The 11888-nt window shown below is 47.1% G+C and overlaps 1 protein-coding gene across 2 annotated transcripts; it reads left to right on the forward strand.

The window, feature by feature from the left end:
• Window positions 1-4319: 4319 nt before the first annotated feature.
• Window positions 4320-11153, forward strand: LOC137095012 (phospholipase A and acyltransferase 3-like). 2 transcript variants are annotated; one of them, XM_067461155.1, is made up of 5 exons: window positions 4320-4481; window positions 6322-6372; window positions 8679-8784; window positions 10351-10622; window positions 10870-11153. In XM_067461155.1, the coding sequence occupies exons 2-5, from the start codon at window positions 6355-6357 to the stop codon at window positions 10987-10989; spliced, it is 516 nt and encodes a 171-aa protein (XP_067317256.1). In that variant the 5' UTR covers window positions 4320-4481; window positions 6322-6354; the 3' UTR covers window positions 10990-11153. The 2 variants fall into 2 exon arrangements, with proteins under 2 accessions (XP_067317256.1, XP_067317257.1); XM_067461156.1 differs by having other exon boundaries at window positions 4321-4481; window positions 6329-6372.
• The last annotated feature ends 735 nt before the right edge of the window (window positions 11154-11888 follow it).

Genomic DNA, 11888 nt, shown 5'->3' on the forward strand with positions numbered 1-11888 from the left:
AAAGCGGCAGCGACAAGACGCAAGGCACGAAACCAACACTTTGCCTACTGCAAAGTTCTACCATTTCAGTGCCTACCTTTATCTTACAACTCATCATCCGATGATGAACTGCCCTCCCTCCACCCCGTCCTCATCACTCTCAGCTAGTTTAGCTTCCACAGCTGAGCGCCAATGCCCATCCCTCCAACTCTTCCACCTCTTGTCCCCAGGATTCCACGGTATCACCCGATTGCCAATCCCCACCACCAGAAAACCCCACAAATCTGTCCCTAGACCAGTGGTTCTCCACCTTCCTAATGCCACGTCCCCTTAGTACAGGTCCTCATGTGGTGGTGACCCCCAACCATAACGTTATTTTAGTTGCTACTTCATAACTGTAATTTTGCTACAGTTATGAATCGTAATATAAATATCTGATATGCAGGATGTATATTCAGTCACTGTACCAAATTTGGTACAAATACCCGATACGCCCAAATTTGAATACTGGTAGGGTTGGGGGTAATTGATTTTGTCATTTGGTAATGCTGGAGTTGCTGGGATTTATAGTTCACCTAAAATGAGAGAGCCTTCTGAACTCCACCAATGATGGAATTGAATCAAACTTGGCACACAGAGTTCCCATGACCAAGAGAAAACACTGGGAAGGTCTGGTAGATGTTGTCCTTGAGTTTTTGGAGTTGTAGTTCACCTACATCCAGAGAACACTGTGGACTCAAGCAATGATGGATCTGGATCAAACTTGGCACAAATACTCAAAATGCCCAAATGTGAACACTGGTAGAGTTTGGAGAAAATAGACCTTGCCATTTGGGAGTTGTAATTGTTGGGATTTATAGTTCACCCACAATGAAATAGTATTCTGAACCCCACCAACGATAGAATTGAACCAAACTTTCCACACAGAACGTCCATGACCAACAGAAAATACTATGTTTTCTGATAATCTTTGGCGACCCCTCTGGCACCCCCTCACGACCCCCCCCCCCCAGAGGTCCCGACCCCCAGGTTGAGAAACACTGCCCTAGACGTTGGTTGAGTACACACATTCTGAACCTCTTGTACCTTGGTCCAATCCAGTGCTTCCTCCTCATCCCCATCACCCCCAGACCTATAATTCCCAGAAAAAAAACCATGAAATCCTCTTCCTCCGTGGGAGTATATTCCGGATCTTCTTTCTTTGACGCTCCTCATCTGACTCCTGCTCCCGAGTAATCCTCTTAGTTCCCCTATTCACATCCACTGTATCTCCTTCCTCCTCCTCACTCACTTCACTCTCGGAAAACCCTTCAAGGGACTCTTCATCAGTGGATGACATAAGTATCTCCCGGATCCTCTTCCTCTGCTGTTCCTCCTCTAACTCCTGAATACCTCTTTTCCCTCCTCTGACACTCCTACTACCAGTTGCAGAGTTGCCAACAGGCTCTACTACAGCAGAGTATTCATGCCAAGTTTGCTCCAGATCCATCACTGTTTGAGTCCACAGCGCTTTCTGGATGTAGGTGAACTATAACTCCAAAACTCAAGGTCAATGCCCGCCAAACCCTTCCAGTATGTTGTGTTGATCATGGAAGTTCTGTGCGCCAAGTTTGGTTCAATTCCATTATCAATGGAGTTCAGAATGTTCTTTGATTGTAGGTGAACTATAAATCCCAGCAACTACATCTCCCAAATGATCAAATCAACCCCACCAACCCCACCAATATTCAAATTGAGGCGTTATCGGGTATTTGTGCCAAATTTGGTCCAGTGAGTGAAAATGCATCTTTCATATCAGATATTGACATTACGATTCATAACAGTAACAAAATTACAGTTGTGAAGTAGAACCGAAAATAATTTTGTGGTTGGGGTACACCAAAAGATGAGGAACTGTATTATTAACTGTGTTATTGGATCTCACAGCAGCATTTGACACAGTCGACCACAATCTTTTGACCCACCGCCTTGCTGTTGCTGGAGTCAGGGGGACAGCTTTAAACTGGCTGTCCTCCTTTCTTCACAACCGTGGACAGCGAGTGGAGAGGGGAGGCCTGGTCTCTGAGAGGTCCCCTCTATCTTGTGGGGTTCCTCAGGGGGCCATTCTCTCCCCTCTGTTGTTTAACATCTATATGCGACCACTTGCTCAGCTGGTTCGAGGTTTTGGGCTTGAGTGTTACCAGTACACCGATGACACTCAGCTTGTGCTGAAGATGGAAGGCCGACCGGACTCTGTACCCGATTGTTTCCATCAGTGCCTCGAGGCCGTTACTGGATGGCTGCGTGCCAGCAGGTTGAGGGTGAACCCAGCAAAAACGGAGATCCTATGGCTGGGTCGACCGGGCAGTGGGGATATCCATCTGCCTACCCTGGATGGTGAGGTACTATGCCCGTCCTCGTTGGTCAAGAGTCTGGGAGTCCTTTTGGACCCTCTGCTGACGATGGAGGCCCAGGTCTCCGCCGTTAGCAGAACCGCCTTCTTTCATCTGCGGCAGGCTAGACGGCTGGCCCCCTCCCTGTCCAGGGATGACCTAGCTACGGTCATCTCAAGACTGGACTACTGTAACACCCTCTACATTGGCCTTCCTCTGTCGGTGATCCGGAAGCTCAAGCTGGTACAAAATGCAGCTGCTCGGCTTCTTGCGGGAATTCTGATGAGATGCCACATAACACCAATCTTACTACAGCTGCATTGGTTACCAATTGAGCACCGGATCACTTTCAAAGTGATGGTACTCACCTTTAAGGCCTTGCATGGTCTGGGGCCGATGTATCTGAGGGATCGTCTCACCCCCTACCAACCCGAGATCCCTCCGTTCTGAGGACCAAGATCTATTGGAAGTCCCCACTGTCAAGACCTTGCGTCTAACAGCAACCAGACGCAGAGCCTTCACAGCAGTGGCACCATCACTCTGGAATACTCTGCCACCTGAAGCCCGTGCCTTGCGGGACTTACCAGCTTTCCGCAGGCAGAGGCGGCCCTAGGTAATTTTCAATGGTAAGCAAACAGTATTTTGCCCCCCCCCCCCCCAACCAATCATTGATATATATTTTCTGTTCATCGTGGGAGTTCTGTGTGCCATATTTGGTTCAATTCCAAATGGAGTTCAAAATGCTCTTTGATTGTAGGTGAACTATATATCCCAGTAACTACACTTGCCGCACTTGCTCCCTTGCCTGGCCCGCTTTGGGTCTGGAGGCGTGCCTGAAGACCCTGGCGTGTGCACCAAAAGTCACCTCTTCTCCTGACTTTCTCCTCAGCCATTGGGACCAAGAGAGAGAGAGAGAGAGAGGTGGAGATGCCCACCTTTCCTGAAGGTAGGCGCAAAAACAAAGGAGGGAGCGGAGGTGGGAGATACCTCCAGCCGGAGGGGCTCTCTCTCTCTCTCTTGGTCCCAATGGCTGAAGAGAAAGTCAGGAGAAGAGGCGACTTTTGGTGTGCACACTGGGGTCTTCAGACACGCCTCTGGACCCGAAGCGGGCCAGACGTGGTGGCTCCGCCCCTTGGCCCACCCGCGGATTGGGGAGAGGAGAGGAGGCGGGTGGAGTGCCGGGGGATCGGGAAAGGGAGCCGGTCATGGGGAAGGGATCGAACGTGGAGAACAATTGAGTGCCGGCTCGGCTCGCGCACCCAGTGGCCGGATGGAGCAGGAACGAGAGGGGCTAGGCGAGGCTCAAGGGCTCGGCCCTTTTGGGAAGAGGATCGCCCGGCAGCGAGGCAAGAAAGCCGAGGCTCCCCCTGGACTGCTAGGGCTGTTGTGAGCTGAGGGGGCGCTCCTCAAGTGGCGGTCGAGGGGCATTTACAGAGGCGCCTCTGCGCCCCTGGCAAAAAAAAAAGTGTTCTGCAACTGCTTACTTCGCATAATGGACGAGCCGCCCCTGTCTGCAGGGAATGTAAGACATACCTGTTTCGACAGGCTTTTAATGTTTGATAGTGTTGTTTTTAAATGGTTTTAAATTGCTTTTAAATTTTGTTAGATTTTAGCTAGACTTGTAAGCCGCTCCGAGCCCCAGGGGAGTGGCGGCATATAAGTTTAAATAATAAATATATAAATAAATAAATAAAGGGGTTGCGGCATTAGGAAGGTTGAGAACCACTGATCTAGAAAGAGAGAGGAAGCCGAAGAGGAGTTTTATCTTTGGTCCAAAGCCTGGGAAGGCGTCTTTGTTTGATCTTGCTGTTAAAGGCGCTTACGTTGACTTTGACTCATGGCAGTTCTATGAACAGAGACCTACAAGTCCCCTTGGGATCGACCTGCTTCCTAGATGGCCTTGAATATGGTTTTCCTCTCCTTCTACAAACATCTGTAGGGAAGTTTCCCCTCTGCAGCTATTTTGCTTTTCATTCAAGCCACTTTGCAGAAGGAGGAGGACCGTTTGTCCATGTGATTTGCAATCGTTCACTGATTTACTCCTGCCAACCTGTCAGTCCTGGAAAGGTTTCGATTCTGTGTCAACGAAAAGCAAAGCCACACTTCCTTCTTCTTGGGGGAAACTTTGTGGTAAGTCTCTCCTGATTATATCTCTTCCATTTCCACATCTCCCGCTGTAGGGAGATCTTGCTGTTTATTAGGTGAAGGCGTTTGTTTTTGTCTTGTTTTTCTCATTCTTGCAAACAAGAATAAGGAATTCCTAAGCTTTTCCCTCTCCAATGATGGGAATTTCCCTAACCTTCCATGACGGTTTCCCCTCACATTTTGGAAACTTTTTTTGATCATAGAGGGGTTTTTTTCCCATGCTAATTTAAACACCTTGAGGTTTAGGTTGCTGTGAGTTTTTCAGGCTGTATAGCCATGTTCCAGAAGCATTCTCTCCTGATGTTTCACCCACATCTATGGCAGAGGATGTGAGGTCTGTTGGAAACTAGGCAAGTGGGGTTTATATATCTGTGAAATGACTTCCAGAGTGGGAGAAAGAACTCTTGCTTGCTTGAGGAAAGTGTAAATGGTGCCGTTGACCAGCTTGATTAGCATGGAATAGCCTTGGAGCTTCAAAACCTGGCTGCTTCCTGCCTGGAGGGATTTCTTTGTTGGCAGGTGTTAGCTGGCCCTGATTGTTTCCTGTCTGGAATTCCCCTGTTTTTTTTAGTGTTGCTCTTCCCCCAGGCAGGAAGCAGCCAGGCCTTGATGCTGCAAGGTCATTTAATGCTAATCAAGGTGGCCAATTGCTTAAACGCCTGGGGGCAGGGGCAGGAGAAAGGGGCCTGACGTTTCACCCACATCTATGGCAGGCATCCTCAGAGGTTGTGGGGTCTGTTGGAAACTAGGCAAGTGGAATGATGTCTAGGGTGAGAGAAAGAACTCTTGTCTGCTTGAGGCAAGTGTGAATGTTGCCGTTGACCAGCTTGATTAGCATTGAATAGCCTTGCAGCTTCAAAGCCTGGCTGCTTCCTGCCTGGGGGGGGGTTCCTTTGTTGGGAGGTGTTAGCCGACCCTGATTGTTTCCTGTCTTGACCCCCTGCGACGAATGGGTGGCTTTCACGTGTTGCTATCCAATACCTTAAAGGACAGTGTTGTTGTAGGTTTTTCCAGGTTATATGGCCATGTTCTAGAGGCATTTTCTCCTGACGTTTCGCCTGCATCTATGGCAAGCATCCTCCTGACATTTCTCCTGGCGAAACGTCAGGAGAAAATGCCTCTAGAACATGGCCACATAACCCGGAAAAACCTACAACAACCCAGTGATTCCGGCCATGAAAGCCTTCGACAATACCTTAAAGGACACTTTCCACCTGTCGTAATGGGTCTAGAACAGGTATGAGCAAACTTGGGCTCTCCATGTGTTTTGGACTCCAACTCCCACAATTCCTAACAGCCTCAGGCCCCTTCTTTTTCTTCCTCACCCTGAATGTTTCCTGTCTCGAATTCCCTTGTTTTTTGAGTGTTGCTCTTCCCCCAGGCAGGAAGCAGCCAGGCTTTGAAGCTGCAATGCCATTCAATGCTAATCAAGGTGGCCAATTGCTTAAGCGGCTGAGGGGTAAAAGGAAGGGGCCTGAGGCTGTTAGGAATTGTGGAAACTGAAGTCCAAAACACCTGGAGGGCTGAAGTTTGACTATGCCTGGTCTAATACATGCAAATACTATTGATCTCCAACCTATTCAGTCCAAAATCCTATAGGACTCTAGACCTATCCCAAGAATCAGGGTTTAGTTAGATAATGTGATCCGTTCTGAGTAGGAAAACTTTTTCCAATGCTTGCAATTGCACTGTTGCAATCCTACGAATCTGTTTGTAGGACTCAGTAATTCCTCACTTCCCTTCTCTTTTTGTCTTTGTCTCTTCTGTCCCACAATGTTGCCTCAACCTCCCCCTCTTTGTCCTCATCGTCTCCAAAAAACGGAAGGAAACAGAACAAAGAACTGGAAACAAAGGGATCATGGGCCAAGAAACATCTGTAAGTGGAAACTATATTCGTAAACCTATTTCTCATAAGTGGAATTCTAGGCTTCCTCTCTCCCTCCTTTCCTTGTGTATAATCCTCCCTGTTTACAAACCGAATCAATATAGAATCACAGAATTGGAAGGGATCCCAAGGGACATCCAGTCTGACCTCATTCGGCCAGGCAGGAAGACACAATCCAAGCCCTCCCAAAAGATGGCAATCCAGCCTTTGATTAAAGAGCTCCAGAGAAGGAGATGCTCAAGGAGGTGTATTGGGATGGTAAAGCATCCCAATGGTGACATTCCAGGGTGATAAGTATAAGACTCATAAAATTGGAAGAGGCTTCCAAAGGCCATCTAGTCCAACCCCCTTCTACTAGGCAGGAAGACACCGCCAAAGCCCTCCCGACAGATGGCCATCCAGCCTCTCTTGAAAAGCCTCCCATAAGAAGGAGCTTTCAAATCCATCAAAGGCCACACAGTCAATCACCGCAAACAGCTTCTTGGAAGATCAGACTAAAATCCGGAGTGGATCCCTAGTTGTCATTGTAACCACCAACTGTGTCATGACAAGCAGGTTGGTTGGTTTGAATCAACTGCTGCTGAGGGAATCCAAGGGTGCAGATCCATTGTGGGTTGGGTTCAGACTGCTCTTTGATTGTAGGTGAACTATAAATTCCAGCAACTACAACTTGTAGGTGAACTATAGATCCATTTCTGTTTGAGTCCACAGTGCTCTCTGGATGTAGGTGAACTATAACTCCCAAACTCAAGGTCAATGCCCACCAAATTTTCGGTTGGTCATGGGAGTTCTGTGTGCCAAGTTTGGTTCAATTCCATCGCTGGTGGAGATCAGAATGCTCTTTGATTGTAGGTGAACTATAAATCCCAGCAACTACAACTCCCAAATGTCAAGGTCTATTTCCCCCAAACTCCACCAGTGTTCACATTTGGGCATATTGAGTATTCGTGCCAAGTTTGGTTCAATTCCATCGCTGGTGGAGATCAGAATGCTCTTTGATTGTAGGTGAACTATAAATCCCAGCAACTACAACTCCCAAATGTCAAGGTCTATTTTCCCCAAACTCCACCATTGTTCACATTTGGGCATATTGAGTATTTGTGCTCATGGTTTTCGATCTGAGTATTTCATGCTCATGTTTTGTATTACTGCTCAAATTTTGCTTATTGACTTAAGCTGCCTTGGTGTGTTGGGACTATCCTTGAACTATTTTACTCTTGGATTTCCAAGAGACAATTTTAGAATCATAGACACCTCATAGGCCAGTGTTTCTCAACCTGGCGATCATGAGGGGGTGTCAAAGGGGTCGCCCAAAGACCATCAGAAAACATAGTATTTCCTGGTGGTCATTGGGATTCTGTGTGGGAAGTTTGACCCAATTCTATTATTGGTCGAGTTCAGAATGCTCTTTGATTGTAGGTGAACTATAAATCCCAGCAACTACAACTCCCAAATGTCAAGGTCTATTTTCCCCAGACTCTACCAGTGTTCACATTTGGGCATATTGAGTATTCATGCCAAGTTTGGTCCAGATCCATCTCTCCATCTCTGTTTGAGTCCACAGTGCTCTCTAGATGTAGGTGAACTATAACTGCCAAAGTCAAGGTCAATGCCCACCAAACCCTTCCAGTATTTTCTGTTGATCAGGGAAGTTCCGTGTGCCAAGTTCGGTTTAAATCCATCGCTGCTGGTGGAGTTCAGAATGCTTTTTGATTATAAGTGAACTATAAATCCCAGCAACTACAACTCCCAAATTACAAAATCAATCCCTTCCCCAACCCCATTAGCATTCACATTTGGGCATATTGGGTATTTGTGCTCAATTTAGTCCAGTGAATGAAAATATATCCTGCATATCGGATATTTACATTCCGATTTATAACAGTACTAAAATGACAGCTATCAAGTAGCAACGAGAACAATATTATGGTTGGGGGTCACCACAACATATGGAACTGCATTAAGGGGTCATGGCATTAGCAAGGTTGAGAACTACTGTCATAGGCCATCCAGTCCAACCCCATTCTGCCAAGAAGCAGGAAAATCGCATTCAAAGCACCCCCGACAGATGGCCATCCAGCCTCTGTTTCAAAGCCTCCAAAGAAGGAACCTCAACCATACTCTGTAGCAGAGAGTTCCACTGCTGAACAGCTCTCACAGTCAGGAAGTTCTTCCTCATGTTCAGATGGAATCTCCTCTCTTGTAGTTTGAAGCCATTGTTCCATTGCGTCCTAGTCTCCAGGGAAGCAGAAAACAAGCTTGCTCCCTCCTCTCATTAACTCTGTTTGATGTTGCAGGTGGAAAACAGAGAACCGGAGCCTGGAGACATAGTTGAGTTTCCTCGAGGGGTATACCGTCATTATGGCATAGCCATAGGCAACGGTTATGTGATCCACCTCACAAGTACGAACTTCTCTACTTTCAGTGGGAGGGGTATGGCGGTTTGGCCCTCTTCCATTAGGAGAGGAACGACACACATTTGGTACTAATGTCGAAAGGTTTTCCTCTGCCATTTGGATAATGTAAACACACTATAAGAGAGGGCTGCTGTGAGTTTTCCAAGATGTATGGCCATGTGCCAGAAGCATTCTCTCCTGACATTTCACACACATCTATGGCAGGCATCCTCAGAGGTTGTGAGGTCTGTTGGAAACTAGGAAAATTGGATTTATATATCTGTGAAAAGTCCTGGGTGGGATAAAGAATTCTTGTCTCTTGGAGCTAGGTGTGAATGTTTCAACTGGCCACCTTGATTAGCATTTGATGGCCGGACAGTTTTTAGGTGTGACTTGTTACTGCCTGGGGGAATCCTTCGTTAAGAGGCGATTAGCTTTTCCTGATTGTTTCTTGTCTGAAGTTCCCCTGTGTTTGAGTTTTGTTCTTTATTTACTGTTATAATTTTAGAGTTTTTAAAATACTGGTAGCCAGATTTTGTTCATTTTCATGGTTTAGCATTTGATGGCCTGGCAGTGCCCGGGGCAATCTTTTGTTGAGAGGTGATTGGATGTCTCTGATTTTTTCCCCCCCTTTTGTTGTTTTGCTGTTGTAATCTTAGAGGTTTTTAGTACTGGTAGCAGATTTTGCTCATTTTCATGGTTTCCTCCTTTCTGTTGAAATTGTCCACACGCTTGTGGATTTCAATGGCTTCTCTGTGTAGCCTGACATGGTGGTTGTCAGATCTGGTCCAGCACTTCTGTGTTCTCAAGTAATATGCTGTGTCCAGGTTGGTTCATCAGGTGCTCTGCTATGGCTGACTTCTCTGGTTGAAGTAGTCTGCAGTGCCTTTCGTGTTCCTTGATTCGTGTTTGGGCGATGCTGCGTTTGGTGGTCCTCTGTAGACTTGTCCACAGCTGCATGGTACATGGTTGACTCCTGCAGAAGTGAGAGGATCCCTCTTGTCCTTTGCTGAATGGAGCATTTGTTGGATTCTCTTCGTGGGTCTGTAGATCGTTTGTAGGTTGTGCTTCTTCATCAGCGTCCCTCTGCAGTCAGTGGTTCCCTTGATGTATGGCAAGAACACTTTCCCTCTGGGTGGATCTTTGTATTGACTCTTGTGGCTTGGTCTTGGAGCTCTTCAGGTGTCTGAGGTTGAGTCTCCATTGGCCTGTAGAGCCCAGTTGAGGTAGTACAGTTCGTCTTGAAGGAGGTGGGCTTCACTGATTTTTTTTGCATTGTCTGCCAGAGATTTATTGGTACTTCTTGACTTAGATGATGGTTGGAGTTTTTATGTAGGTAGGTATCTATTCATGAGTGTAGGTTTTCTGTAAACAGTGCGACCCAATTGTTGATCTGCTTTCCGGATGACTAGAACATCTAGAAAAAGCAGTTCATTTTCTCTTTCCATGGTGAATTGGATGTTTGGGTGGATGCTGTTTAGGTGGTCCAGGAACCTGTTGAGTTCTTCTTCTCCATGGCTCCAAATGGTGAAGGTGTCATCCACATATCGGATGTTATTTTCTTTTCTTTGAGGTGCGGAGCCAGAGCTTCCTGGCTTCCATTTCTCATCTAGCGGTGGTGGCCCGAAGGGAAAAGTGAAGAAAGAACGCCTCTCTCACGTGGCCTGGGACAACAAGTATTGGGTCAACAACATATATGACCACAAGAAGAAGCCCAGAAAGCCAGAGGACATTGTCTATCTTGCCAAGGCCATGGTGGGGAAGGAAATGGATTATGACTTGCTCCAGGGCAACTGTGAGCATTTCGCCACAATGCTGCGCTATGGAGATCCAAAGAGCAAACAGGTACACAGACCTTCTGTATCCATCTTGGGTCCATGAGACGTGACCTTGTCCTAAACTTAAGATCCTCAGCAGAAATCTTGTTGCATTTCCCACCAAATTAAATCTCCAACATCCTGTACTTCTCACCCTGGAAGATCACCTTTGGGTGCTCTCCCTTTCCCAAGTTAAAAAGCAAAAAGTTATTTCACAACAGAGTTCAAAATGTAGATAGCCCAGAGAGAACTACACCTCTTTTCCCTCTCTACAGGCAGAAGATGGCATCATTGCTGGATCTGCAACGTTAGGTACCATTGCAGGTGGAGCAATTCTGATTGGAGCCGCCATAGCCATATTCAAGGGAACTACAGGAAAACACGATGAAGACTAGCATCTCTGGTGTCAAAAGGAGCACAGGCCTGATGGACACATCCTCACACAACCACCAGTCTCTCACTTTCCACTTCCACAACTTGAGTGTGAATCCCACTTCGGTCTCCAGAGCTCTTACAAATGGAAAGAGATGTGAAATAAACGTCTGGGTTTCTCCTTTTATATCTGTTTTTGATTGAGCAGCAGAATACTCAGCTTTGAGTGAAGGTTCTAGATCCAATCCTCAAGAACCAGGTAGGAGTGTGGCATAGTGTTAAGCATTGGCTAGATCGGGCATGGGCAAGTTTTCTAACTTGGGGTCCGCATGGTGGGCCGGAGCAGGGTAGGTGGGCTGGGAGGGAGGGTGTCCCCTCCCTGCTCTTTCCTCCCCTTCCTCTTCTCTTTCGTACGCAGAAAGTGAAGGAAAGACGGGAAACGTTTGGATCCCAAAAGGGTTAGCCTTGGTCAAGATGCGATGGTGCATGCAAGAGAAAAAGTGTATCTATGAGACCCTGCATTGCCTACTTCTGATACAGAATCCTAGAGCTGGAAGACACCTACAAGGGCCATCCAGTCTATCCCCTGCCATGCAAGAAGGCACAATCAAAGCACTCCCAATAGTCAACCCCTGTGGAAAAGCCTCAATGGTGAAGACTCCACCATACACCGAGGCAGCCTAGGTCACTCTCCAGGAAGTTCTTCCTAACCCTTTCAGTCAAATCTCTTTCCCTGCCATTTGAACCCATTGCTCCCTAGTGTCCTGGTCTCTAGGGCAGCAGAAAGTCAATCCCCCCACCTCCTCAATGAGACACCCTTTCAAATCTTGCAACATGGTTCCCATGTTCTCTCTCTACCTTCTCCCAGCTAAACATTCCCTAGGAGGAAGGAAAGTGGGAAGAAGAGAGGAATGGAAGGAAG

The sequence above is a fragment of the Anolis sagrei genome, chromosome X (assembly GCF_037176765.1).
Source record: "Anolis sagrei isolate rAnoSag1 chromosome X, rAnoSag1.mat, whole genome shotgun sequence".
Classification (NCBI taxonomy): domain Eukaryota; kingdom Metazoa; phylum Chordata; class Lepidosauria; order Squamata; family Dactyloidae; genus Anolis; species Anolis sagrei.